This window comes from Salvia hispanica, chromosome 3, assembly GCF_029641045.1.
Source record: "Salvia hispanica isolate PSC_SH4W2 chromosome 3, Shi_PSC_v1, whole genome shotgun sequence".
In the NCBI taxonomy this organism is placed as follows: Eukaryota; Viridiplantae; Streptophyta; class Magnoliopsida; order Lamiales; family Lamiaceae; genus Salvia; species Salvia hispanica.
In genome coordinates, this window is record NC_142694.1 from 1,231,401 (window position 1) to 1,258,330 (window position 26,930).

Sequence of the window (26,930 nt, forward strand, 5' to 3'; positions counted from 1 at the left end):
TTAACCGATCAATTCGGAGGTGGATATGCAGCGAAGTAGAGCTGAGCTGCTGAAATCCCAAGCAGCACGGTGGCAGCAACGAACGCAGTAATAGTCCACGGAGACCGGAGATAGCTGTGGAGCAGCTCAGCCATCCAAGTATTCACTCTCAAATCGCAATGTGCGTCGATCTGCTCTTTCACGTCTCCGTAAAGCCTCGGGTTATCCACCCCGTGAGTGTCGATTCCAGTGAAGACGGCGGCGGCCTCTTCGTCGCAGCTGAGCATGTTGCACAAGACTCTCCTCTCGCGCAGCTCCTTTACGTCTTCAGCCCCATCGATGAGCGACTTCATCAAGTTGATGTACGACGTCACCTCCATTTCCGCTGGGCTGCTGGGGCACAGCTCGTAGGCGACGAGGTTTTTCAGCAGCACCTTCGTGTGGGTGGAGACGGCCCACACCGGGAGGTGGATTCTGGCGTAGAAGAAGTAGCATGTGACGCTGACGTCTTTCAAGGATTCGGTAGGGCTAGGGTTGAAGGTGACGCCCTTCGCCTTGAGATCTGTCGCCGTTCGAAATGAATGGATCGGCTTCCTCGTCTCGATTGAACCCTGATTCGCCTTTGGAATGCTGCCGGATACGATTTTCCTGTGTAAGGCTTCGAGGAGGTGCTGAGGCACCGGCGCCGGCAACGATGCTTCTTTATCTCGGCGGCGATTCTCCCGGTGGAGTATCGTAGTAAGGAATCTGTCAATTTTTTTGAAACAATACGCAACTTGTTAGTAAATCTCGGGCTTCAATCCTGTTTCGTGTCCCCGACTTGCATTTACGCTTAAAAAAATGGAATAATGGTAATTTAAATCATGAAGTTTGATCAAACTCTGTTCATATAATTTTTTTTTGAAATTAGTGAAGTTCTGTTTTTTTTTCCTCAATTGTCACGTTTGTATACAAAACAACGTTGTTAGATGTAATATTGTTATTTATTACTACCTCCGTCCACAAAAATTCGTCCCGATTTGACCGGGCACGGGTTTTAAGAAATGTAATGGAAAGTGAGTTGAAAAAGTTAGTGGATTGTGAGTCCTCCTTTTATATATTAGTTATATAATAAAATGTGAGTATGAATGAGTTAGTGGAATATGGGGTCCACTACCAAAAATGGTAAAAGTGAAATGAGACAAATTTTGGGGGACGGATGGAAATGGAAAAATGAGACAAATTTTCGTGGACGGAGGTAGTAAAATAAGAAAAATATTATGCTCCCTCCGTCCCATAAAGATAGTCCCACTTTGACCCGACACGGATTTTAAGAAATGTAATGAAAAGTGAGTTGAAAAAGTTAGTGGAACGTGAGTCCTACATTTAGATATTAGTTTTATAATAAAGTGTGAGTAGGAATGAGTTAGTGGAATATGAGGTCCACTACCAAAAATGGTAAAAGGTGAAATGAGACAAATTTTATGGGACGAACGAAAATATAAAAATGAGACAATCTTTGTGGGAGGGAGTACTTATTTTAACAAAACAAAATAGATTTTTAATATCACCAAAAAATCTCCATAACCATTATTTAACACACTACCGGTCAAGAAATTGTGTGTCTTTCCCAAGCCCATATCGGATACCGATCAAAACCTCGACGGCGGAAAACGGAATCTGATTCCGAAGCAAAAACAAGTCACGTGGCAAAATCGCCACCGTCCACATCCCGAGATGCTCCTTCACTCTCGAAACCTTATCATAATCTAACGGCGGCTGTGCGGAGATCTCCATGTATGTTACAATCAAGGCAGCGTCGAGAAGCATCATTTCGGCGAGCTCGTCGTCGGAGAACTTCTCAATCGATCGTTCGTCGTAGAATTCTCGGATTTCGTCTTTGATTTGCAGAATTCCGGCGTGGTAGGAATGGATGCTCTCTGTGCCGCCGGCGATGAGCAGGTTGAGCGCGGTGGGCTTGAATTTCTGGAGCGGAGAGAGCTCCGGTCTACCGTGGAAGTTGGGGCCGATGGAAGCTACCTTAGGGCTGTAGTCATCTTGGTGATTTGCTAGCTCCATTAATGGAATTGGGAATTTCTGTATTTTCTGATATTTTTTAATTTTGGTGATGATGCTGTGAATAGAATGAAATTGGTAAGCCAATGATTAAATATAGAAACTTCAATTAAGCTAAGTCAACTAAAGCAATTCAGTGTCACAGTGAAATGTAACTTAGTTGGTAACACGTTGCAAGTTTAAATTATTATTATCAGAAAAGATGTGACCAATTGCCAATTCAGACACATACAAGACCTAATAATCAAGAAAAATTGAAATATTATTATCTAATACTCCCTCCGTCACGTTACTATATACAGAGTATATAACTTTTGTAAGAAGAAAACAATAGTAATATTTGGGAGCAAAAAATTCCTGTGAAGTCATGAATCATGCCTTGAGCAAATCGCAAGGTTCATTAATTAAAGTCTCTTATCGGTTTAGTTTTAAATAATACTAAAATCTACTAGTATATACTCCCTCCGTCCCAATAAATATGAAACATTTGGTTTCTGGCACAGGATTTTATGCAAGTGTTGTTTTGTGAGTTAATGAAGAGAAAGTAAAGTAAGAGAGAGGGAAAAGTAGAGAGAGTGATGTTTCCATTTTAGGAAACGTTTCATTTTTAGTGGGGCAACCCAAAAAGAAAAACGTTGCATTTCTAATGGGACAGAGGGAGTATTACTAATTTTAATCATAGTTTAACTATAATTATCTCGTGAAGACTAATTCATGGCGGTTCTTGTTGTGTTATCTGAGTATTTCCTCCCTTTACTAATGCCAAAGGGCAAACGACCATGTACTAATGGCGAAAGCAAATGCATTGGTTACTAGTTTTATATCTTAAAAATCATTATTCTATCATTAATTTTTCAAATAACCAAAAAATCCAAATTCAATTTATCATTGAAGTGATTGGAAAAATAAAAAAATTCAAACTTCAATATTTACAGCTAGTATTATTTATAAAATTAGTAACGCCAATAATAACTTTCAGTAATTTTTTTGAAGTGATTGGAAAAATAACTAAATCAAAATTTAAATTTATATAAAATAACAATAATTTTTAAAGTATTGCAATGAAATTAAATAGATAAAATAAAAATAATACTAATGTGAGCTTAATCACACCCAAAATTGATCAAATAAATGCAAATTTGGAACTACACATCATTGCGAGTAGAGAAGTATACAATACATAAAATACAAATAGCTAAAGAAATACTAATACATGGCTAGCCTGAACTTAAATGTGAATCACAATAAAAGCTTTGAATATTGAGAATCACATTGTACTATACTCTACATAAATATGGCCAAATGATTAAACATCTAATTAGGCATTATTTTATTAAACATTTTTTTTCTATTGCAGCTAGAAAAGTCATGCATGGAAGAGATGAACATTCGATTATGAACTTCAATTGCACAGAGCCTTCGAAAATCATTATGTACAGAACGAGACCCATTCGGCATCGGCATCAGGATCGGGATCTATATGACTATCACGTATATAGCGTATAGTATCCCCGGTAAGTACCCCAAGATCGTTAATAATAGATCGATCCAAAATTCTATCTGCAAAAATAAAACATGAACTCGTTCGGTATAATGAATTCGTAAGTGTGTTGTAATTGCAATTTCATGCAATTGAGCATAATATACTAATAGAATGAAAAATTACCATTTAAATTTAACCATCAAAATAGAAAAAAATAAGAAAAAAAGCTAAAAATAAATTTGGGGGAGAGCCGGAATGGATGTCAACAAAATATTTGTATTTTGAAATTTTTACCGAAAATTATGAATTTTGATCAAATTTAGTTTAATTTCACTAATTTTAAAATTAACACCAAAAATCATAGTAATAGATTTTTATACGGGTATAATTTGAATAAAATTATATCGATTACGACATTCAAATTTTTCTATAAACACAAGACTATAATAAATATTCCCTCCGTTCCATAGTAGTTCCATAGTAATAAAGACATTTTATTTTGCATACTCGTTTTGAAAAAATAATTATAAATAGTTAAAGTGGATAAAAAATAATTATAAATAGTTAAAGTGGATAAAAAGTAAAGTAAGAGAGATAATATTATAGATAAGACTCTTCTCTATATTATTCTTTCTCTTACTTTAATTTTTCTCCATCTTAACTATTTATAATTATTTTATAGAAACTGAGTGCATAAAATGATATACCTCTATTACTATGGAACGGAGATAGTATTAAATAACTCAAGAACATCATCAAAATTATTGTATAAGATTCATATCATATATACAAAATCATCATTTTTTAATTTTATTCATGCAAAAGTGAAGATGAGAGAAATACTCCGAGGCCGTATCTGAGGAAGACCCCAACCGGCGGCAGAAATATTGCCAGAATCACTTCGAGAAACGTCTCCGAACCCATCAATTTTTCTTCTTTTTTCCTTTCACAAAATCAAATGAACAATTTTATTTCTCTTGTGAAAAGAGGTGAATTTGGATGGGAAGAAAAACAATGAATAAAACTAGCCACAAAAAGAATAACAAATAAATAACATAAAAGAGAGGTGTCAATAAGTTGAGAGCTAATGCGTTCAAATCGGAACACGTCGAAATCCAGGTGGCTATACTTACACTTCACATTACCAACTTCTATTAAATTAATTAATTAACTCTTTTGGTGATATATTTGTTAGGTAGTAGGAGCAATTTTGTTAGCCGATGGATGCCAATATTTAAATTGGAAAATTTTGTGTGAGAAACAAGAATTCTATCATGCCAATTTCTCCTTTTTTATTTTGCATTACTAATTTTTATTTGTGTTATATATGATGCAAACCTATGCCTTATAATTAATTAAATTAATTAGTACTAGTAAATGTGAAAATCGAATCTATTGATCCAGCGTTGCTATATATATGACACGCGTTTTATTTGTGCTATGTAAAATGTAAACGATGTTTAATATCCTATGTATAGAATGCTATTAAACATTGATTATATTTTCACCGTTGATAACTATATACCTTGCACTCGTTTGAAAAAAAAGATGAGATATGAAAAGATATGTAAAATGAGATAAGAAATACGAGCTCCACGTCAAGATATATAAAGATATGATTTTTTTTCGTTGTTGTTTGATAGAACATAAATTATCTAAATTTATGTAGTATTATTTGATAACATGGCTTAACTTTACAAATTGGTGAGTTACATAAATATGGTTAAAATTATAATTTTAGTAAGATTAGATAGGACTCTTGTGTTATATTGGGCTTTTTGAGTTAAGCTTAACTATGATATTAAACAATTAGAAATATCCATATATAATTCTATATCTTGGTATTACTAACTTATCGAACACGCCCTAAATGTTAAACATCGTTTATATACACTATTCCATCAATAATTCCATATATTTTACCCATATTATATCAAGACACACGAAGATTAATTAAGCATGCACAATTCAGTATATTTTCTTATTATAAAAGTGAATTTATTTTTCCGTTCATCATATATTTATTAACATTTGTGCCAAGAAAAAAACGACCAATGCTATATAGAACGTAGAGAATACTACTAAGTCCAGCAAAAAAAAAAAGGACACAAACCTTTATATTAATTAAAACTCAAAATATAATATTTTCTTCGTTGTAGTTTTTTCTATCACTTCATATATCAAATCATTTACTTATAAGAATTAATCAATTACAAAAAAGAATTAGAATCTAATCAACTCTTTATTTATATAATGATCGAAACAGTTAACTAAATTTATCATTAAATATAACACGCCTATTTTCTACTCACCTACATGCATGGCTACATTCTTAGTCCTTACCTAACCTTCACTAACGTTAGGGGCAGAAAGAGATAGGCTATAATGTGTTTTAAGAACTGAGAGAATATTACTCCATCCGTCCCAGATTAAGAGTCACTTTTAGCCATAAAAGTTCGTCCCAATTTAAGAGTCACTTTTAAAATTTTCCATATTTGATCATACAATTTTACTCCATTATTCATCAAAATTACATAAAAATGCCATTATCTACATTAAAATAAATCAAAACAAAAATCAAAAGTCAAAAGGGACCCCCACTTTCAACCAACTCTACCATCTCACTTCATTTATTACACACTCCACCATCTCACTTCATTTATTACACACTTCAATTCTTTCTTAAAACCCGAGCCATAACAATAAGTGACTCCAAATGTGGGACGAAGGGAGTACTATATACTGCTATGGAATATAGTCAACCCTAATTAATGCTGTAATTAAGATTAAATTGAAATACAATACATTCATTTGATGAAATTAAGTGGAAAGACGTGAAATTTACTTTGTTCTACTCCATTAGGCGATATGTGACGGAACCAATAAGAATTATGAGGGGTACAATTGTACCTCCATAATTTGGCTTTAATATCGCATTTTCCAAATGGAAAATACTAGATCCGCCGCTGAGTTAGACCTATTAATATGATGTAAGTTTATAGAGTTCCGTTTTTAAATCAATTAATGGTGAAGGAGAGGAAATAATCCGGTTCTATCTTTTGATCGATGTGAGATATTACTAGGAGTATTATTTAATACTCCATCTATTTCATAGTAATAGAATTATTTTCCTTTTCTAATTAAAGTCCACACATCTCTTGTCATTTTAATCTTCCTTTATTTAACTCACTTAACATAATTTTTAAAAAATTATTAATTAAAAAGAAACGCCTCCACTACCTCGAAACGGAGGGAGTAATATATTAGTTTCATTCTCAACAAGAACTTATTCCATATGTCCTATATCTACTTTTTAGGAATAACACAATTTTTATGTAAAGTTGTTTCATTTGTAATAATTTAATTATTTTTATAAGTAGAGAAAAGAGTAAAAGTCAAAATTAAATTACTACTTCCTCCGTCCCGCCTAAGATGACACGTTTTTCTTTTTAGTTTATCCCAATTAAGATGACACATTTTCTTTTTTAGTAACTTTCTCTCTCCAATTAATATACTCAATCACTTTTTCTCACTGCTATTAAAATATCCATCTTTCTTTATCTTTCTACTTTAATACTTACACCCACCTTCTCTCTCTCCAATTAAATACTTTAACCAATAACTCCTAAAATCTCGTGTCGGCTAAACAATGTGTCATCTTAACCGGGACGGATGGAGTAGAATTTTGAATGCGTAAAGAAAGTATACTTAGTTAATAGAATTTCAAATATCTATAAAAGACCCAATTCAAGAATCAAAATGCACCCAATTCCAAAACTCTAAATCCCTTTTACAATTTGTAGCTAGCACAAAAATGGACTTCATTACATCCTCCATCGTCCTTCTTATTTCCACCTTCATGTTCGTATTCGTGTCCGTGTTCGTGCTATTCAGAATGAGCAAGTCAAACACGAATCTCCCTCCGGGCCCCCGCAAGTTGCCCATCATAGGCAACTTGCATCTCCTCGCGGGCTCCGCCCCGACCCACCAAACCCTCGCGAACCTGGCCAACAAACACGGCCCCTTGATGCACCTAAAGCTCGGCGAAATCGACGCCGTCGTCGTCTCCTCCCCGGAAACCGCCAAGCAAATCTTCAAAACAAACGACGTCGTCTTCGCCTCCCGCCCCTCCCTCCTCGCCACCGAGATCAACTGCTACGGCAACACCGACATCGCCTTCTCCCCCTACGGCGACTACTGGCGCCAGCTCCGCAAGATCTGCACGCTCCGCCTCCTCACGGCGCGGCGCGTGCAGTCGTTCCGCCCGATCCGCGAGGCGGAGGTCTCCGATCTCTGCAGATCGATTGCTCTCCGCGAGAATTCGGCGATCAATCTAACGGAAATGGTGGGGACCGCGAACCTGAACGTGATGATCGCGGCGGCGTTTGGGGGAAAGAGGGGAGAGGTGGCGGAACTGAGAGATATGATCGAGGAAGCGCACGATTTCTTCACTTTCTTCAATGTTGTTGATGTTTTTCCTTCGTTGAAATTCCTGCGGCTGTTCAGCGGATTGAAGAGGAAGATCGAGGAGCATCACCGCCGGCTGGATAGGATAACGGGGAGCATTATTGAAGATAGGCGGCGGCGAGAGCGAGATGGCGGCGGCGGTGATGAAGGTGATTTCCTTGGTGTTCTGCTAAATTTACAAGGCGATGGATCGCTTGAGATTCCGTTAACAACTGATAACATCAAAGCTGTTTTGATGGTTAGTTTTCCATTGTGAATTTACTCCTCCCTCCGTCCCACAAAGATTGTCCCATTTTTCCATTTTGGCCCGTCCCACAAAGTTTTGTCCCATTTCACTTTTTACCATTTTTGGTAGTAGACCCCATATTCCACTAATTCATTCCTACTCACATTTTATTATAAAATTAATATATAAAAGTAGGCCTCAAATTCCACTAACTTTTTCAAATCACATTTCATTACATTTCTTAAAACCTGTGTCCAGTCAAAGTGGGACAATCTTTGTGGAAACGGAGGGAGTATTAATTATAGTCCCAATTTGGATATGTTGATGGATTTATTAATTAGTCGTATATTTTTGTCATTTACTACCAATAATAATGGTAGTAGTACTAACTAATAAGCGACATGAATTTTAGTTTGAAATTTGAAAAAAATAGATGAGGGCAAAAATTACTACTTCTATTATCTTCATTCCACAATAAGAGTAACATTTGGTATGAGCACGAGTTTTTAAAAATGTAAAGAAAAATTAGTTGAATAAGCTAGTGGATTATAAGTCCCACTTATATAGATTAGTTTTATTTTATAATAAAGAATATGAGTTGAATAGGTTGGTGGATGTGGGGCCTGCTTACCATTTGCGGTAAAAGAAATGTGACTCTTATTGTAGGACAAATCAAAATGGCAAAATGTGACTCTTATTGTGAGACGCAGGTAGTACTAATCATGTTAGTGACCATATATGTAAATTTTAAAAATTGATTATAGTATTGTTAGTTGGAGGTGGATTAATTGGAGAGATGATAGATGAGGAGATAGAATAAGAAAATGAAACGGTGTGTCACTAATTTTTGTGGACGGACTAAAATAGAAAAAAAAACAATTACATGTCGATGGATGAAGTACTCCACTTTATTAAGGATTGCTAGCCATTTAAGTCACAAAATTTGGTAAAATTCTGATAATAAGATTTGAAAATGAATCATTAAATGTCATATATGTGCATAACTTTTTTTGCAACTTAAAACCACTCATTACATTGGGAAACTAAACAGGATGGTGTTGGAATTGAGTCATCAACCAAAACTGTGGATTGGGCAATGGCAGAAATGCTCAAGAACCCAAGGGTTTTGAACAAGGCACAAGACGAGGTGAGAGGCGTTTTCGATGGCCAAAACTATGTAGACGAAAGCCGCTTTGATGAGCTAAACTACCTCAAATTAATCATCAAAGAAACTCTCCGTCTGCACACCCCCGGGCCTCTCCTGCTCCCGAGGCAAAGCAGAGAGACCTGCGTGATTGGGAAATACCAAATTCCGGCCAAAACATGGGTCCTGGTGAACGCGTGGGCCATTGGAAGAGACCCCGAGCATTGGGAGGATGCAGAAACTTTTAAGCCAGAGAGGTTTCTTGAAAAGAGTGTTGATTTCAACGGGAGTGTGTTGGAGTACATCCCTTTTGGCGCGGGCAGAAGGATTTGCCCGGGAGTCGGGTTTGGGATCGCGAACGTGGAACTAGAATTAGCGATGCTACTGTACCATTTCGATTGGATTCTGCCTCACGGAAAGGAGCCACAAGAATTGGATATGATGGAGAGCTCGGGGCTTTCAGCTCGGAGGAAACACAGTCTTAATGTGATTCCTGTTATTAGGAGGCCTTTGCACTTGACATGATCGACAAAGCTCGTGCTTCAGTCGAGGAAAATAACAAGTTCTGTTTCGGGTTTTCTTTATCGATAGTTTTTCTATATTAAGAGAGTCGAATCATGATTAAATAAGTATAGTATGAGATAAATCAAAACCATCTCTAATAAAAGAATGTTAGTAGCCAAATTAGAAATCTAGTCATAGTTTGGGATATTAGTTAATCGCCCAATAATCCTTATTAATTTATGCCAAATTACTATCAACTTTTAATTAGATAAACCAAATCATGCAGAGATAACTAAATATGCGCAACTCCATCAAATCCTAAACTAGTAAAATTAAATATGAAAATCCAACTAAACTAAATTAGATCATAAAGATATTTCATACCACAAAAAGAAAACAAAATTAAATTAAATCAAATCAAACCCTAATAACTTAACAGTTAAATATGAATACCAAACCAAATCCTAATACTTAAACTAATCTTGAAATTAACTGATAAAGATATACTACCCAACCTAAATAATCTAAGAATCTACTCCCAAACTGGTGGCACCAAACTCTCAATATAGGAAACTGATTGATAACAATCAACAATGTTGTGACGTGAAGAAAGCTCCACCTCTCCATTTTCAATCCCCCAAGCCACGTAAGTTGATTCCGGTTCCTTCTGAGGAAGACTATACGACACCCATGAATCATTGAACCCATATTTCTTCATCTCCCAAAGTCTTCTCATTGCATAATCACACTTCATATCACAGTACAACAAGCTCAGGCATCCCTGTATCTCGGAATCCAACTCTACCGTCGGAAACAATCCATCCACAATCTCCGGAAGCTCTATCCTCCCAAACACCTCGCTCTTCAAGTGGAACGTCTCAATCCATCTACTCCCCACAACCCAATGCATCTTCCCACACACAAACTCCCCAATCCAATCATTCAAATCAACACTCCCGTACTCCTCTATCGCTTTCCACGAATTCGTCTCGCTGCTGTAAATGCCACCCATCATTTTGCTCGCATCATTCTTCATAGACAAAACAGCAAACACCTTGTGCGCATCACTTTCCCCATCCCAACCTACCCCGCATTTTATGATACCATCGCAGCAGTCTAGCTCCGGCAATTGGACTGAGATTCTAGTGGCGGGGTTCCACAAAAGGAGAGACATCGGTTTATTATAAATGCAAACCAGCCCATGCGAATAGCCTACTACCTCACTACTATCGGTGAGATGGCCGTTGATCGGATCGTCGATGGGGAGAGGATTAACAGATGGATCATCCTCGTAGGATTGCAAAGAGCATCGCTTGAATTCGGAATCAAGGGAGAGAAAGATGACTTGACAACGCTCAATATTTCGGCTTGATATCTCGAGATGGTTTATGATGAATTGTTTGCTACCAATTAAACGGCGCCATGATTTCGAAACGCACCTGAATTTCAACAGCGATTTCACCGGAAGTCTCGATAGTATTTCTATCACGATTTCGTCGGGAAGATAGAGAGTCTTCATCTGCGGCGGCGGTGGTTTGCTCCTAACTTATTTTTGATCAAGAATTTTCTCTCTTTATTATAAAATTTTATACTAATACATTATTTTTATAAAAGGAAAATATTAGTAGTATTAATATTTATTTACTTTGAGGACAAGACACCAAATAATGAGAGTTTTATAAACGCTTTGTAGGATTTTTAATTTTTTATTGATTAAGAGGTTGTCTAAAATTAAATCTTTCTTAAAAATTAATGGGGGTTTGTATTTTGCTACAAAGTTTAAAAGATATCTAACGAAAATGAGGTTACGACTTGTTTAATACCATACACATAATATTGCCATAAATTAATAAAATTTTCCAAGTTATTATAAATCAAAATACACTTATGGCGGCTTTGTTATCACAGACTTTTTCCTGGTGGGAAGTTGATCACATTCATTACTCTCCTTAGCCATAGGATTTCTGTCAGACCACTTTTGATACTATGAAATTCAGTTTCTGCACTAGACAATGCAACCACTTTTTGCTTCTTACTTTTCCACGTTACCAAGTTACCGACAAGAACGTGAAATACTTTGATGTCGATTTCAGTCTACTGGGTTACCTGCCCAATCTGCATCCGTGTATCTATGTATCTCGAGATGTCCATTTTTCGCGAACATTACTCCATGCCCAACTGTCCCTTTCAAGTATCTAACAATTCTGATCGCAGCAGCTTCCATGTGATCAATTTGGGGTCGGTGCATAAACTGTCTCATGATCCCCACTGCATATGCAATATTCGGTCTGGTGTGAGAGAGAAAGATAAGCTTACCAACTAACCGCTGATATTGACTTCGGTATGCTAACTCTGCTCCATCTACAATCTTTAATCCATGATTGAGCATTATCGGTGTGTCTGCAGGCTTGCATTCTAGTAAGCATGTTTCTGCTATGATATCTAAGATATATTTCTTCACCTCAAAAAGATCCCTTTGGATGACCCAAATCCTTCATTTCAAATTCATGAAATAGATTCATCCTCATCTTCTTAATCTCTTCCTCATCATCGCCTGCAATAATCATATCGTCAACGTATATGATTAGACAAGTAATCTTCTCCTCTTGCTTCTTGAAGAATAAGGTATGATCTGCATTGCTTTGCTTGTACCCTGATAAAGCTCGTTTCATGCATATGTTCTATGATAAAAATTCACCAAATTCTGTAGTCTGACGTGCAAATGTGAGCCAGGTGTGTGTGAATTCCGCCATATTCAGAGAATGAATGGATTAGTTGGGCGGACGAACGGATCAAGGAATGAAGTCAAAAATGCAATGCCAAGTTGATCAAGTCAGAATCAAACGGAGCCAGCAGGAGTTTCCCACATAGAAGATGGAGCTAAAGACCTCACCCAAAAAGCCAAGGGCAGGAATGACATTTCGAGAGGACGGTACCCTAGGGATCAGAGAAGGAGCGAAGATACAATCTTTCTTTTATGTTGTTTGTTGCTACATTTTGCTTTTGGTTATTTGTTGCTTGGTGACTTGAATATTTTTAATAAGCTTATGAAGTTATGAATTCAGTTTTACTCAGTGTGTTTAGTTTCTTCATGCATGATCTTGCTTATTTACCTATGCGACTAATTTATGAGTATATTTTGATCAAGTAGGTTTACTATAGGAGATCTGTTAAATCTGAGTAGTTGTTTACGATTTTTGTTTGATTGCTAAGGATTTCTGAAATGGAAGTTTTAGGATGTTTAGATCTGGTCGTTTGCAGTATGATTGAGTAGATCTGAGTATGTTTATGTTGATTGAAGGTGTGATTATGTCTGATTTAGCTTCGAAAGTTGTAGATCTGAGTATGTTCATGTTATTAGGAGGCCTTTGCACTTGACATGATCGACGAAGCTCGTGCTTCAGTGGAGCAAAATTACAAGTTCTGTTTCGGGTTTTCTTTGTCGATTGTTTTTCTATATTAAGAGAGTCGAATCATGATTAAATAAGTATAGTATGAGATAAATCAAAACCATCTTTAATAAAAGAATTTTAGTAGCCAAATTAGAAATCTAGTCAGTTTGGGATATTAGTTAATCGCCCAATAATCCTTTACAATTTATGCCAAATTATTATCAACTTTTAATTAGATACCACAAATCATGCAAGAGATAACAACTAAATATTCCCAACTCCATCAAATCCTAAACTAGTAAAATTAAATATGAAAATCAAACTAAACTAAATTAGATCATAAAGATATTTCATACCAACAAAAAGAAAACAAAATTAAATTAAATCAAATCAAAACAAACCCTAATAACTTAAAAGTTAAATATGAATGCAAAACCAAATCCTAATAATTAAACTAATCTTGAAATTAAATCATAAAGATATCTTGTACTATTACCAACCTAAATAAACCAAAATCATATCATAAATTCTTGCCCGAACATGCATAAAGCTATAAAACTAAGTAAACAAACCTAGAATTACTCCCAAACTGGTGGCACCAAACTCTCAATGTAGGAAAATGAATGATAACAATCAACAATGTTGTCACGTGAAGAAAACTCTATCTCTCCATTTTTAATACCCCAAGCCATGTTAGTCCATTGCTCCACATGAGGAAGACGATGAGACACCCATGAATCAACCACCCCATATTCCCTCATCTCCCAAAATCTTCTCATTACATAATCCCAGTTCACATCCCAGTAAATTAATCCCAGGGAACCCCATATGTTGGAACCCACATCCAACTCCGGAACCAATCCATCGTCAATCTCCGGAAGCTCTATCCTCCCAAACACCTCGCTCTTCAAGTCGAACGTCTCAATCCATCCACTTCTCAAAACCCAATGCATCCTCCCACACGCAAACACCCCAATCCAATCATTCAAATCAACACTCCCGTACTCCTCTATCGCTTTCCACGAATTCGTCTCGCTGCTGTAAATGCCACCCATCATTTTGCTCTCATCATTCTTCATAGACAAAACAGCAAACACCTTGTGCGCATCACTCTCCCCATCCCAACCCATCCCGCATTTTATGATACTATCGCAACAGTCTAGTTCGGGCAATTGGACGGAGATTCTAGTGGCGGGGTTCCACAAAAAGAGAGACATCGGTTTATTATAAATGCAAACCAGCCCATGCGAATGGCCTATGATCTCACTACTAGCGGTGAGATGATCGTTGATCGGATCGCAGATGGGGAGAGGATTAACAGATGGATCATCCCAGTAGGAGCGCAGGGAGCATCGTTTGAATTCGGAATCAAGGGAGAGAAAGATGACTTGACGAGGCTCAAAATTTGGGCAGCGGCTTGATATCTCGAGATGGTTTTTGATGAAGTGTTTGCTACTAATTAAACGGCGCCATGATTTCGAAACGCACCTGAATTTCAGGAGCGATTTCACCGGAAGTCTCAATAGTATTTCCATCACGATTTCCTCGGGAAGATAAGTCTCCATCTGCGGCGGCGGCGGCGGCGGTTTGCTCCTAACTTATTTTTGATTTAGAATTTGCTCTCTTTATTTTAAAATTTTATACTAATACATTATTTTTATAAAAGGAAAATATTAGTAGTATCAATATTTATTTACTTTGAGGACAAGACACCAAATAATGAGGGTTTTATAAACGCTTTGTAGGAGTGTTATTGATTATGAGGTTGTCTAAAATCTTTCTTAAAAATTAATGGGGGTTTGAGGTTACGACTTGTTTAATACAATAAATACAATATTACCATAAATTAATAAAAATTTCCAAGTTATTATAAATCAAAATGCACTGATCTTAAAGAATATTAGTGTAATTTGAATACGATTTTCTCAAAACCTAAAATGCTTAAACAAAGAAAATTAAAATATATTTATGGAGTTTTTATTGCTGAAATTGAATTCTTATTATTCGGAATGATTCCAATTTCATTATTTCTGTTTCATTTAGGATGATTGTTGGGTTTAAAAATTACATGAAACTTTTTGCAGAATTTCTTGTATTAAATTTGTGTATCAAGGACTCAACTAGAAAGGTACGTTACACCACAAAGTATATTAATTGTAACAACAAAAATACTAACATTACTAAACGTACAAAATAATACTATATGAATATATGTCTAGCCTAGTAAAGAACTAACGACTGAACATCCTTAATTCCCATGGTTTTGAGCGAAAGAAAACTTGGGGTATACATAATTGTGTTTCGCAAATTTCTATAATAAGATCGCTCAAGAAAACCATATCGAACCATAACTTGAGTGGTTTTTGAGTAGATAAGCAGTCGTCCATTAATGCAGACCAATAAGTTACCATTGGCGAAAACTTTGAGCGGGAAAACAATATAAAGAGCTTCTGGGTCATGGGTACATGGTGTTTGGCCAAAGGTATATTCTATTATCCAAGAATTTGAATCTTGATATTTGTTCATCTTCCTAATAACAACGCGATGATAATCTGCTAAATCGCATAACCATAGCCCATCATCCAAAACACATAGATGTTGCGTGCCATACATACCAATGGAATATCCACGGCCACGAGGCGGAAGAGAAAAACTGGTAAATACCTCAGTTTCGAGATCAAAGCAATAAACCACGAACTTATCCTCAAAATCAGTTGCAAGCCAGTGAAGATTTCCGTTATAATATAAAATATAATCAAGAAGGGAACTAGAATTGATATCAGGTATCCTAGTTGTTGCGGCCGCCGGAATACTTCTCCACAACCCTACTCCTCCTCCTCCTAAAGTATATAAGTCACAAGACCTAGATCGATTTACACATAAAATCTTATATTGCCAGCTTAACTTGCTTACTACAAATCCAAATAGGCATCTATGTGTGTAGACTGGGGAGGAAGCTCGACATATTCACAAGTCATTGGATTGACTATGAAAAGATTATTAGGATGATTATCCAATCCGTCCCATAACCAAAGCAAACCATTAGTTGAATCAATTATAACACGGTGGTAATTAAGAGTTGCATATTGATCGTGAGGAGGTGGCAAGGCGAATCGGACAAGAGGCTCACAAGCCTCATCGCAGACTGCGTACCCCATCTTGTCTTGATGAGCAAAATCCATGCATAGTTTTGGAGCATGCGATTGTATCAGATTGCGCCATAATTTACAAACACATTTGAACGTCTCCGGCATGCTTCTAATCAGAAGTCTCACAAGAATCTCCCTCCATATTTCTTGCGGTAGATACAACTCTTTCTTCATCATACCGCAAACTTTCTTCATCATACTGCAAACTCTCTTCATTATAATGTGAGAATTAGGGTAGAAACGAGAGTTATAAATAAAGATTTTATCCAAATTTTAAAACTCAATCTCTATTTGGATATTTGTAGTAACATGATTTATTCATATATTAACTAGGTTGTGGCCAAAGACATACATAAACGTACGTATGAACAACTTTCAAGACTCCCTCTCACTATGTGTATAAGTGTATTAATTAATTTTCAAAAATTTCACCAACATTAAAATTTTATAATGTCGCGCCGCATGATTTTAATACTAATAGATAATTATTATTTACACCTTAAATAAAAATAAATAGAGCAGTAAGAAATTCGTGTTCACATCATCAAAAATTTAACAGTTAATTAAAATAATTAGAGGAGTCTTAAGCCACGAATTTCTTAGCAATGCCATATGTATTTGATAACAGTCGCACTTATTATTGATAGATTTAAATCACACAAAAATAATTAAATATTCGACATTATAATACAAAACTAAATCAACATGTGGTAATATTGACAAGGTTCCAACTCTTTTGATGTTTCTAAACTAGTTTTATTAAATATGAAAATCAAACCAAATCCTAAAGACTTAAACATGAAATTAGATCATAAAACTAAACAGAGAATGCATAAAACTGCTAATTAGTTCAAGCATGGTTGTCAGAAACTGGTGGCACCAAACTCTCAACGTAGCAACCCGCTGGACCACGATCGAGGTAAGTTGATTCCGGTTCGTTCAGACGAGGAACACGAAGACGAATCGACACCCATGAATCATCCACCCCATATTTCTTCATCTCCCAAATTCTTCTCACTGCATAATCACACTTCACATCACAGTACACCAAGATCAGACACTCCTGTATCTCGGATTCCAAATCTACCGTCGGAAACCATCCATCCACAATCTCCGGAAGCTCTATCCTCCCAAACACCTCGCTCTTCAAGTCGAACGTCTCAATCCATCCACTCCCCACAATCCAATGCAACCTCCCACACACAAACTCTCCAATCCAGTTATTCAAATCAACGCTCCCGTACTCCTCTATCGCTTTCCATGAATTCGTCTCGCTGCTGTAAATGCTACCTATTATTTTGCTCTTATTCTTCATAGAAAAAACAGCAAATAACTTGCACACATCACTCTCCCCATCCCAACCTATCCCGCATTTTATGATACGACTGCAGCAGTCTAGTTCGGGCAATTGGACCGAGATTCTAGTGGCGGGGTTCCACAAAAGGAGAGACATCGGTTTATTATAAATGCAAAGCAGCCCATTGGAATGGCCTATGATCTCACTACTAACGGTGAGATGATCGTTGATCGGATCGTCGATGGGGAGAGGATTAACAGATGGATCATCATACCAGTAGGAGCTCAGGGAGCATTGCTTGAATTCGAAATTAGGGTTTTCTGAAAGGGAGAGAAAGATGATTTGCCAACCCTCAAAATTTGGGCGGCATCGTGATATATCGAGATGGTTTTTGATGAATTGTTTGCTACCAATTAAACGGCGCCATGATTTCGAAACGCACCTGAATCTCAACAGCGATTTCACCGGAAGTCTCGACAGTATTTCAGCCACGAGTTCGTCGGGAAGATGGAGAGTCCTCATCTGCGGAGGAGGTAGTTTGCTGCCTAACGTATACTTATTTGATGATTTTATGATGTCGTTTAGAAAAAAATTAGTACTTATATTAAAAAATATTATAAATATTTTAAAGTGTCTATCTCTATTTTCAATTTTATAATGTGGCATGCATTATTTTAATAAGAGATAATCACTATTAATATTTATTTAATTTGAGGAGAAGAGATCAAATAATGGGAGGATAATTTCAATTTCTATTTCTTGATTCTACCATATCGCTGGAGATTACACATTTAAGAGAATCAAACATTGATTAAAAAAGTATACATGGTAATATAGGGTCTTGTTAGGTTGAGATTATTTAGCTAAATTGAGAAATGAGATGCAATATGGGCCACCCATCCAGAATATTTGTGAAATGTCAACGGCATGTAGTTTATGTCAATAGAGGGGCATAATTGTAATTTTATTAATTTTTTATATTTTTTTAATTTTTTTTTTCGTTTTATTTGTTATTATTTTTTTTAATTTTTTTTTTCAACTATATGTACAATTCATGTCAACTACACATCAAATGTCAACAACTTTATTCAATAAATACTATTTGACATGAATTGTACATGTAGTTGACATTATATTGTGTAGTTAACATGAATTGTATATGTAGTTGACATGGATTATACACATAGTTGACATTATGTGTGTAGTTGACATGAATTGTGTGTGTGGTTGACATGGATTGTATACATAGTTGACATTATATGTGTGTAGTTGACATGAATTGTATATGTAGTTGAAAAATAAAAATTTAAAAAAAAAAATGAAAAAAAAATTTAAAAAAATTAAAATTTTTTTTTTAAAATTTTTAAAAAAAATTTAAAAAAATTAATAAAAATTATAAAATAATTTAAAATATTTTTAAAAAAATTAATAAAAAATTAAAATTAAAAATTAAAAAAAATATTTATTGAATAAAATTTACTATGATATTACCATTCTGTCCTTTTATAATTAATTAATCTAAAGATATTTTCCATGTGGAAAAATCTGGACCACTCATTTAATAAAAATGAGTGGTTAATATTGCATTTCATTTCTCAATTAGCATAAAAAATCTCAATTGATCACAATCCTGGTAATATATATGTAATTGGCTAAACAAAAAAAGAATCTAATCATATAACTAATCAGAGATTTGCAGTTAAACAAAACAAAACAAAAATTATGTAGTTTAAGTAATTGCCAACATTGTAAAGTTGATTCTTTATAATAATTCAGTTTTTGAAAGTATGGATGGATCAGACTTTAACCATCTGTAGTGTTAATTGATTATGCAATTTGCTCCAAAGATATCTCATGACAACACGAAAATAAATCAAAATCAATTCCAAACTAATGAAACTAAATCATAATTAAAGATATCTATCAACAAAAATAAATCAAATTCAAAAATCATACCATATCAAATTCAAATTAAATGTCTATCCGGTTCATGCATCTAAAACCATCTCTAATCAAAGATTGTTGGCTAAACAAAACAAAACTCATAAAATACTAACTAACAAATGAAGAATGCACTCCAACTTTCTAACCATATTGTTCAAGCATCGTTGTCGTAAACTGGTTGCACCAAACTCTCAATGTACAAACGTTTATAATCGCAATCGACAATGTTGACTCGTGGAGAACACGTCAGCTTACCCTTCTGAATCGTCCACGCCATGTGAGTCGATTCCTGCACACCACGATTAATAAGACACGACGACACTACCACCCAAGACTCCTCCACCCCATACATCTCCATCTCCCAAACCGTCCTCACTGCATTATCATTATCATCGCACACCAAGCTCAGACGCCCCTTTATACCGTCATCCAATAGGATCCCCGGATTGGTTACACCACCCGGAAACTCTATCCTCCCGAACACCTCACTCTTCAAGTCGAACGTCTCAATATATTCCATGCTCACAGTCCAGTGGATTGTCCCCTCCACACACACCCCAAACCATTTAAACAAATCAAGGCTCCCGTGCTCGTGCTCGCGCTCTAGTGCTTTCCATGAATTCGTCTTGCTATTGTAAATGCTACCTATTCTTTTGATCCCATTCCCATTCATTTTAGAGAAAACAGCAAACACCTTGTACGCATCACGATCCCCATCCCAACCGAATCCGCATTTTATGACATAATCAGCGTCTGGTTTGGGTAATTGGAGTGAGAATCTAGTGGCTGGGTTCCACAAGAAGAATGAGTTTGGTTTGTTGAAAATACAAAGCAGGCCATTGGAATGACCTATGATCTGACTATCTACGGTGAGATGATTGGTGATCGGATCGTCGATGAGAAGAGGAGTCACAGACGGATCATCCAAGTAGGAGAGCAGAGAGCATCGCTTCAAATTAGGGCTTTTGAAATTGCCGAAGATGACTTCCCAACACTCTAATCTTCGCCCGCTTTTTGATTTTTCGAGATGCCTTTTGATGAATCTGTCGCTACGAATTAAAGAGCGACACGATTTCGAAACGCACTTGAATCTCAGAAGCGATTTCACCGGAAGTCTCGACAGAATTTCTTCCACGATATCGCCGGGAAGATGGTGAGTATCCATCATCTGTTTGCTATTCAAATTCTCAATTAGGTTCAATTCTACAAATGCTACATATGAATCGATAAAGGTTACATATGATTCAATTTCATTGGAATAGTTAAACATGAAATTAGATTATACTACAAAAATGTATTAAAATTTTAAATCAAATCACTTAAAAATTAAATATGAATACCAAACCAAATCCGAAATACTTATATATGAAATATGAAATTAAATGAAACCAAACCAAACATGATTTCGAAATGCACCTTAAGCTCAAGAGTGATTTCACCGGACGGTTGGTTGCTCCTAAACCCTAAGAGCATTCCCAATGGAGGTGGCGAATTCTCGGCGATAAATCGCCGGTTATCGCCGAATTATCGCCGGCCATTGTGGCGAAGTCGGCGATAATTCGGCGATAATGTTGCCGTTGCTTCGCCGAGTGGCGTTCTAACGCCGGATTATCGCCGAGCGATCGCCGGCCACTGTGGCGACGCTCGGCGATAATCGGCGATAATTAAAATTTTTTTTTTTTTTTTTTGAACCCAACGGCTATTTTACATTCCATCCCTATAAATATTTCCTCCACTTCCTCCATTCATCACCCACAATCTTCATTCTCTCCATTTTCAATCTCTTCTCCCAATCTTCAATTTTCATCAAAATTATGAGCTTTTGGAAGAAAAGTTCCCGATCGGGTAAGGATAAGGGTAAGGGGAAAGAGTCGAGTTCACAAATTCCCAACACGGATGAAGCAAACGAGCAGTGGATGCAGTCGTTGTTGGCGATGGGTTCTCCTCCCGGCCAACTTCCATACGGGGGTCCGTCTCCTTTGCAGACTCCTCCGGCGCGGAGACTTTCTCCGTACTTCAACTCTGCCGGCAGAATGCCCTTTCCAGCCGACGATGTGTATCGGCCCCAGTTCGACACCCCCGGATCAACCCCAGGCGACCAAGAATCTCAGGCCGCGACACTGAGCGCGGAGGACTTCGAGGTGGAAGAAACGCCCACCGAGCCGCCTTCTAGGAGCGGGAGGGGGAAGGCGCCGGCGTCGTCGGCTGCGACTGATACGGGTTCCGATGAGAGGCCGAAGCGGGTAAGGACTACTTACACTCTGCAAGAGTCCGAGCTGATAGCCGACTGCTGGGCGGACACGTCACAGGACGCGGAGCGCAGCAACTACCAGACTGAGATCATATTCTGGGAGCGGATTGCCGCGAAGTACAGGAGCCACAAGACTGCCTCAATGAAGGACCATGGCAGCGAGGCGATCCGTCGGCATTGGGAGCGCCTCATGAGGGACTGCGGGCACTTCAACGGTATTTATTCTAACTTGATGACTCACATGACGAGTGGCCAGAACGAGCACATGGTCCGAGATGAGGCCATCCGGATGTATAGTAGCCAGTACTTGTCGACGAAGGGCTTCAAGTATTGGAACATCTACGATAAGCTGAAGGATCTCCCCAAATTCCGGACGGGAATGCACGACGCGCTGCACGGGAAATCGGTGCGCTCGCGACTTAGCGTTTCGGAGAGCGAGGGGAGCGCGGCCCACATCGACTTGAGTGGGGATGGTCCGCACGAGCGCCCGGAGGGAGTGAAGAAGGCGAAGGGGAGGCGGAAGGGGAAGGGCGCAACGTCGGAAGTCGCGTCGGAATCCGTCATCGACTTAGAAAAAGCCACTTATTCGAGCAATGTCGCCAATCTGACCCAGATGTACACGCTGTACTTCACCGGCGGCGGGACCCCTGAAGAAAAGGCGGCCCTCTGGAAATGCATCCAACACCTGCAGAGTACGCTGGGGCTCGATCCCGACGCCCCTCCGGCCCCTCCGTCTTAGATTTTTTTTTTTTAAATCTTTGTTTATTTGCGTTTTTTATTTGTAGTTTTTTTTTTCTCGTTGTATTATATTTTCCAATGATTAATACAACGATGAATTGTTCATTATTAGTCTATTTATTAAATACATTTGTAGGGAAAATTAAATAATATAAAAAATAATGATGTAAAAATGAAATGTTGAGTTAGGGAGAAATAAGGGAGAAATAAGGGAGAAACCAATGTAGCACTTGGCTAAAAACTGGGGATAAATTTTGGTGCTGATGTGGCGCTGATGTGGCAGGAGTTAGGGAGAAATAAGGGAGTTTTTAGGGAACTCCATTGGGAGTGCTCTAAGGCTAGGTATGATTTGATGTTAGTGTTTGATTTTTTTAACCTTATTATTTATATTACCATAGAATGTTGATCTTTTTTGGTGCTAATATTTGATTTGATTTGAATGCTTGTTATTGGTTAACTTTCCTTAAGTAGAAACCTAAATTTGGTGTGCTCGTTTGCAGTATTGTGTTTTAAATTAAGAAATGTGTCAATTTCAAATCAGTCTAGTAGAATGGAGTATTGCTATTTCATATAAAATGCATATTAATCTAAAAGAAATTTGAAGAATATATGCAAAAAGCAGGGAAAGTCTGATAAAGAAAATTCCAAATTAATTTGACATGCGCAAAAACAGAAGAACAAAAGTATGTCGCACTTGGACGAATGAAGTGCTACATATAATTATCCATAAACTCGTAAAAAACTTTGCTAAGTAAATAAATGGCTGGTTTTGAAGGGCAGACGGGTGGATTCTGCTTGGTAAATTTGGTGAAGTTGGGCGTGATGTTTTTGCAAAATGTAGTAGCCGACGAACCCTTTTTGCCCTTGTATATCAGGTCGATCGTTCCGATATTGATTTGTTTGCAGACTTGGCTGCAGTCGAACGTGATTACATTCTGCGTGGAACTGGTGCCTTTCACGTTGTTGATCTCAACGCCACTGATCTTTACGGAACCAGATGAACCCGAGGCGCATTGGTTGTTTGGGCAGTAATTCCCATCAATTATGATGGGGTTGGCCGCATTCACCATGGTGAGGTCGATGAAGTGGACATCCGAGACAGTGGTATTGGCCGGCGAAGACCGAAAAGTCTTGACCCTGACCCCGTTGGTGGTGTTGTAGAAGCTGCACCCCTCCACCCTTATCCCCTTCACGTCCTTGTACTTTGATACGTACAAATCTATATGTAGATCCTCGTAACTTTATTAATTAGTGATTTGTCGTATCTTTTCCGGAATATTTTCTTGTTCATTAATTAGTGATTTGTCATATCTTTTCCATATATGTTTAGAATATTTTTTTATTCATTAAGTTAGGGTATTTAGCATTATAAATAGGTGTCATTGTTATTCCTTTAATTCGTCGAATCAATGAATATATGAATTTAGTTTCTTTCTGTTTTTATTTTAGTATTTTGTTTAAAGCTTGAGTTGTCGACGGGATTCCGCCTCCCGAGACTTCTCTTTTATCTCTTTTATCGTCTCCGGCATCTTGATAAGGGAAATACCCCTTATCAAATTGGTGCTTTCATTGAGAGCATCCCCATCCGTGCTCTTAGCTAAAAGCACGGAAGTGGGCCTGGACCCACTTTTACTCCTTGTCCTTAGCTAAAAGCACAACACCCACATCCGTGCTCTTAGCTAAGGACAAGCTCAAGGGTCCCACCATTCTATTATTCAATTTAAATACTCCAATTATTAAAAACATTTCTACATTATAAAAATACATTAAAAAAATAAAAGTTACATAATTAAAATCCTAAAAAATAAAAATACATAATTAAAATCCTAGAAAATAAAAATTACACACGTGGAAGACTAGTCCTCTAACCCCAATTGCCTCTTGAGACCCCGGATCATTTGCTCATGTGTTGCAAGTTGCTCCGGAGTCATCTTAGACGTATCGTTCAAATAGAGTTGACCCAAGAGGGTCTACAACGTGTTGTTCGGGGGTGGAGGAGGCACAAAGGGAGCCAGAGCGGGGGCGGGGGTGGCTGGAGTCGGGGCGCGACGACGGGTGGTCGTCGCCTTCTTCCTTCCTTGCGGTCGGCGGGAACTGCTCGGGCCAGCGTCGGGGCTACCCAAGTTAGTTCTGGCAAGCTGGGTAGCCACATCATTGGAGGCGTCGTCGGATAGGGCTACCGACCTCGACCGTTTGCTAGAGGAGCTGGAGGAGGATGCTACTATGCCGCCCCTATACTTCGGATGTAGACGCCTCTCCTGCCAACAATCGAGGTACTTGAACGCTTTGAACAACATGCGTTGGTAGGTCGCCGAGGCTGTAGTGATGATGTCGAGCTCGCTCGTGCCGCTCCCCGCCGACCGCTCTTCCTGGAGGTAATACCCCTGGAACTTACCAATTGCCTCTTTGCATCTGAAGAGGCAATTGAGCACCATACTATCATTGCGATAGATGGTTCCCCCAGCCGGGTTTCATTGTAGAGGCGAGTGATGCGCCACCAATACGTATCTCCGGTTTGGTTCGTGCCGACGTCCGGATCTTCGGAGACTGCCAAGTAGGCTTTGAACATCGCCATCATCTCACCCGGAGTATATGGGGTGCGAGTGCCACGAACAGGAGGAGTAGGAGTAGGAACAGAAGTAGGAGTAGAGCTGCTGCTCCCTCCCGATCCGGGTTCGGGTGCCCACCCGAACCCAGAGGCGTTTAGGTCGTGTACCCACGGTAGCCACCCGGAGCTTGTGAACCTTGGGTTTGAGGAGGGGCCGTAAATTGCATTTCCGGACTAGGGAATTCGCCGGAGTCTTACCAATCGTGGTTCCAACCGCGATTGCCGGAGGGGTGATCGCCGGAGCCGGACATTGTGTAGTGTGGTGGGAATTTAGATGAGAGAGTATGAGGAAAAAAGATGAGAGAATGTAGATGATGATAGAATAGATGAGAATGTGATTTTTTTTGTGTTGAAGTGGGGGTATTTATAGATGAAAATGCGAATTTTGGGGGAAAAAATTGAATAATAAATTAAAAGTGGGGAGAAAACGGATATATTTTTTTGGGAAGTGGGAAAATATTTTTTTTATTTAAAAACATTTTTTTTAATTAATTTTGCATTCAAAAAAAATTTAAATAAGCCAACGGCTATGCTGTTGGCGAATAAGGCGACGCCACGTGTGCTGCTCAGCGGCATGGACGTGCACTTAGCTAAGAGCAGCGCCGTGCCGTTGGCACGGACGGATGAGCTCCATCAGCAGACGGACGCCGCATGCTCAGCGGCACGGACGGACGGACGGACGACGGTTTTTATACCGTTGCGGATGCTCTTAAGCCAAGAATTTCTTAACAATGACATATGTATTTGATAAAAGTCGCACTTATTATTGAATTAAAATCCTGAAAACTTAAACATGGAATTAGACCCTGAAAATCAAACCAAATCCTGAAAACTTAAACATGGAATTAGATCATAAGATATCTCCTACTAAGTAGAGATTGCAGAGAATGCATAAAACTAACATTGTTGTCGGAAACTGGTGGCAGTGGCACCAAACTCTCAACGTAGCGACACGTTGAACCACAATCGACAATGTTTTCACGTGGATATAACTTCACCAGTCCCTTCTCAATCCCCCAAGCCATGTAAGTTGATTCCGGTTCCTTCAGATGAGGAAGACGATACGACACCCATGAATCATCCACCCCATATTTCTTTATCTCCCAAAGTTTTCTCCATGCATAATCACACTTTATATCACAGTACACCAAGTTCAGGCACTCCTGTATCTCGGAATTCAAATCTACCATCGGAAACAATCCATCCACAATCTCCAGAAACTCTATCCTCCCAAACACCTCGTTCTTCAAGTCGAACGTCTCAATCCATCCACTCCCCACAATCCAATGCATCCTCCCACACACAAAACTCCTCAATCCAATTATTCAAATCAACACTCCCGTACTCCTCTATCGCTTTCCATGAATTCGTCTCGCTGCTGTAAATGCTACCCATCGGTTTAGGGTTTGCTGAACGGGAGAGAAAGATGACTTGCCAACGCTCAAAATTTGGGCGACGCCTTGATATATCGAGATGCTTTTTGATGAATTGTTTGCTACCAATTAAACGGCTCCATGATTTCGAAACGCACCTGAATCTCAACAGCGATTTCACCGGAATTCTCGACAGTATTTGTGTCACGATTTCGTCGGGAAGATGGAGAGTCCCCATCTGCGGCGGTTGTGGTTTGCTTCCTAACTTATTTTTTATGATTTTATGATATCGATTAGAAAAAATTTCTACTGATACTAAA

At 38.0% G+C, this 26,930-nt stretch overlaps 7 protein-coding genes and 1 pseudogene across 7 annotated transcripts; 1 reads left to right on the forward strand and 7 right to left on the reverse strand.

Annotated features, from left to right (window-relative positions):
• Positions 1–8: 8 nt before the first annotated feature.
• On the reverse strand, positions 9–2,037 carry LOC148929865 (UPF0481 protein At3g47200-like). The gene is made up of 2 exons (XM_089068585.1): positions 1,565–2,037; positions 9–726 (listed from the first exon to the last, which is right to left on the reverse strand). The coding sequence occupies exons 1-2, from the start codon at positions 2,035–2,037 to the stop codon at positions 9–11; spliced, it is 1,191 nt and encodes a 396-aa protein (XP_088924711.1).
• Positions 2,038–3,137: 1,100 nt separating this feature from the next.
• Positions 3,138–4,536, reverse strand: LOC148929866 (salt stress-induced hydrophobic peptide ESI3-like). Its single transcript, XM_089069347.1, has 2 exons — positions 4,361–4,536; positions 3,138–3,594 (listed from the first exon to the last, which is right to left on the reverse strand). The coding sequence occupies exons 1-2, from the start codon at positions 4,439–4,441 to the stop codon at positions 3,511–3,513; spliced, it is 165 nt and encodes a 54-aa protein (XP_088925473.1). The 5' UTR covers positions 4,442–4,536; the 3' UTR covers positions 3,138–3,510.
• A 2,759-nt stretch (positions 4,537–7,295) lies between these two features.
• LOC148929867 (salviol synthase-like) lies at positions 7,296–10,045 on the forward strand. The gene is made up of 2 exons (XM_089067720.1): positions 7,296–8,222; positions 9,262–10,045. The coding sequence occupies exons 1-2, from the start codon at positions 7,332–7,334 to the stop codon at positions 9,877–9,879; spliced, it is 1,509 nt and encodes a 502-aa protein (XP_088923846.1). The 5' UTR covers positions 7,296–7,331; the 3' UTR covers positions 9,880–10,045.
• Positions 10,046–10,300: 255 nt separating this feature from the next.
• LOC148929868 (F-box/kelch-repeat protein At3g23880-like) lies at positions 10,301–11,402 on the reverse strand. Its single transcript, XM_089066317.1, has one exon. It carries the CDS (start codon positions 11,375–11,377, stop codon positions 10,391–10,393), a length of 987 nt encoding a protein of 328 aa, XP_088922443.1. The 5' UTR covers positions 11,378–11,402; the 3' UTR covers positions 10,301–10,390.
• A 2,332-nt stretch (positions 11,403–13,734) lies between these two features.
• Positions 13,735–14,815, reverse strand: LOC148929869 (F-box/kelch-repeat protein At3g23880-like). Its single transcript, XM_089066873.1, has one exon. The coding sequence runs from the start codon at positions 14,813–14,815 to the stop codon at positions 13,829–13,831; it is 987 nt and encodes a 328-aa protein (XP_088922999.1). The 3' UTR covers positions 13,735–13,828.
• Positions 14,816–15,772: 957 nt separating this feature from the next.
• LOC148929870 (F-box/kelch-repeat protein At3g23880-like) lies at positions 15,773–18,218 on the reverse strand. Its single transcript, XM_089068596.1, has 4 exons — positions 17,256–18,218; positions 16,291–16,609; positions 15,915–16,090; positions 15,773–15,802 (listed from the first exon to the last, which is right to left on the reverse strand). The coding sequence occupies exons 1-4, from the start codon at positions 18,216–18,218 to the stop codon at positions 15,773–15,775; spliced, it is 1,488 nt and encodes a 495-aa protein (XP_088924722.1).
• A 1,576-nt stretch (positions 18,219–19,794) lies between these two features.
• On the reverse strand, positions 19,795–20,808 carry LOC125214338 (F-box protein CPR1-like). The gene has a single exon (XM_048115327.2). It carries the CDS (start codon positions 20,806–20,808, stop codon positions 19,795–19,797), a length of 1,014 nt encoding a protein of 337 aa, XP_047971284.2.
• A 2,531-nt stretch (positions 20,809–23,339) lies between these two features.
• On the reverse strand, positions 23,340–26,632 carry LOC148929871 (uncharacterized; annotated as a pseudogene).
• Positions 26,633–26,930: the final 298 nt, after the last annotated feature.

Excerpts from the sequence above, each read along its gene's own strand:
- LOC148929868 (XM_089066317.1), bottom strand. The coding sequence starts at position 11,377 with ATGAAGACTCTCTATCTTCCCGACGAAATCGTGATAGAAATACTATCG.
- LOC125214338 (XM_048115327.2), bottom strand. The coding sequence starts at position 20,808 with ATGATGGATACTCACCATCTTCCCGGCGATATCGTGGAAGAAATTCTG.
- LOC148929865 (XM_089068585.1), bottom strand. The coding sequence starts at position 2,037 with ATGGAGCTAGCAAATCACCAAGATGACTACAGCCCTAAGGTAGCTTCC. Across the intron at positions 727-1,564 it reads GACACACAATTTCTTGACCG|ATTCCTTACTACGATACTCC; the intron begins GTAGTGTGTTAA and ends AAAAATTGACAG.
- LOC148929866 (XM_089069347.1), bottom strand. The coding sequence starts at position 4,441 with ATGGGTTCGGAGACGTTTCTCGAAGTGATTCTGGCAATATTTCTGCCG. Across the intron at positions 3,595-4,360 it reads TCCTCAGATACGGCCTCGGA|ATAGAATTTTGGATCGATCT; the intron begins GTATTTCTCTCA and ends TTATTTTTGCAG.
- LOC148929870 (XM_089068596.1), bottom strand. The coding sequence starts at position 18,218 with ATGAGGACTCTCCATCTTCCCGACGAACTCGTGGCTGAAATACTGTCG. Across the intron at positions 16,091-16,290 it reads TATAATTGATTCAACTAATG|GAGGAGGAGGAGTAGGGTTG; the intron begins GTTTGCTTTGGT and ends TATATACTTTAG. Across the intron at positions 15,803-15,914 it reads GCTTTGATCTCGAAACTGAG|ATTATCATCGCGTTGTTATT; the intron begins GTATTTACCAGT and ends GCGATTTAGCAG.
- LOC148929867 (XM_089067720.1), top strand. The coding sequence starts at position 7,332 with ATGGACTTCATTACATCCTCCATCGTCCTTCTTATTTCCACCTTCATG. Across the intron at positions 8,223-9,261 it reads ACATCAAAGCTGTTTTGATG|GATGGTGTTGGAATTGAGTC; the intron begins GTTAGTTTTCCA and ends GAAACTAAACAG.
- LOC148929869 (XM_089066873.1), bottom strand. The coding sequence starts at position 14,815 with ATGGAGACTTATCTTCCCGAGGAAATCGTGATGGAAATACTATTGAGA.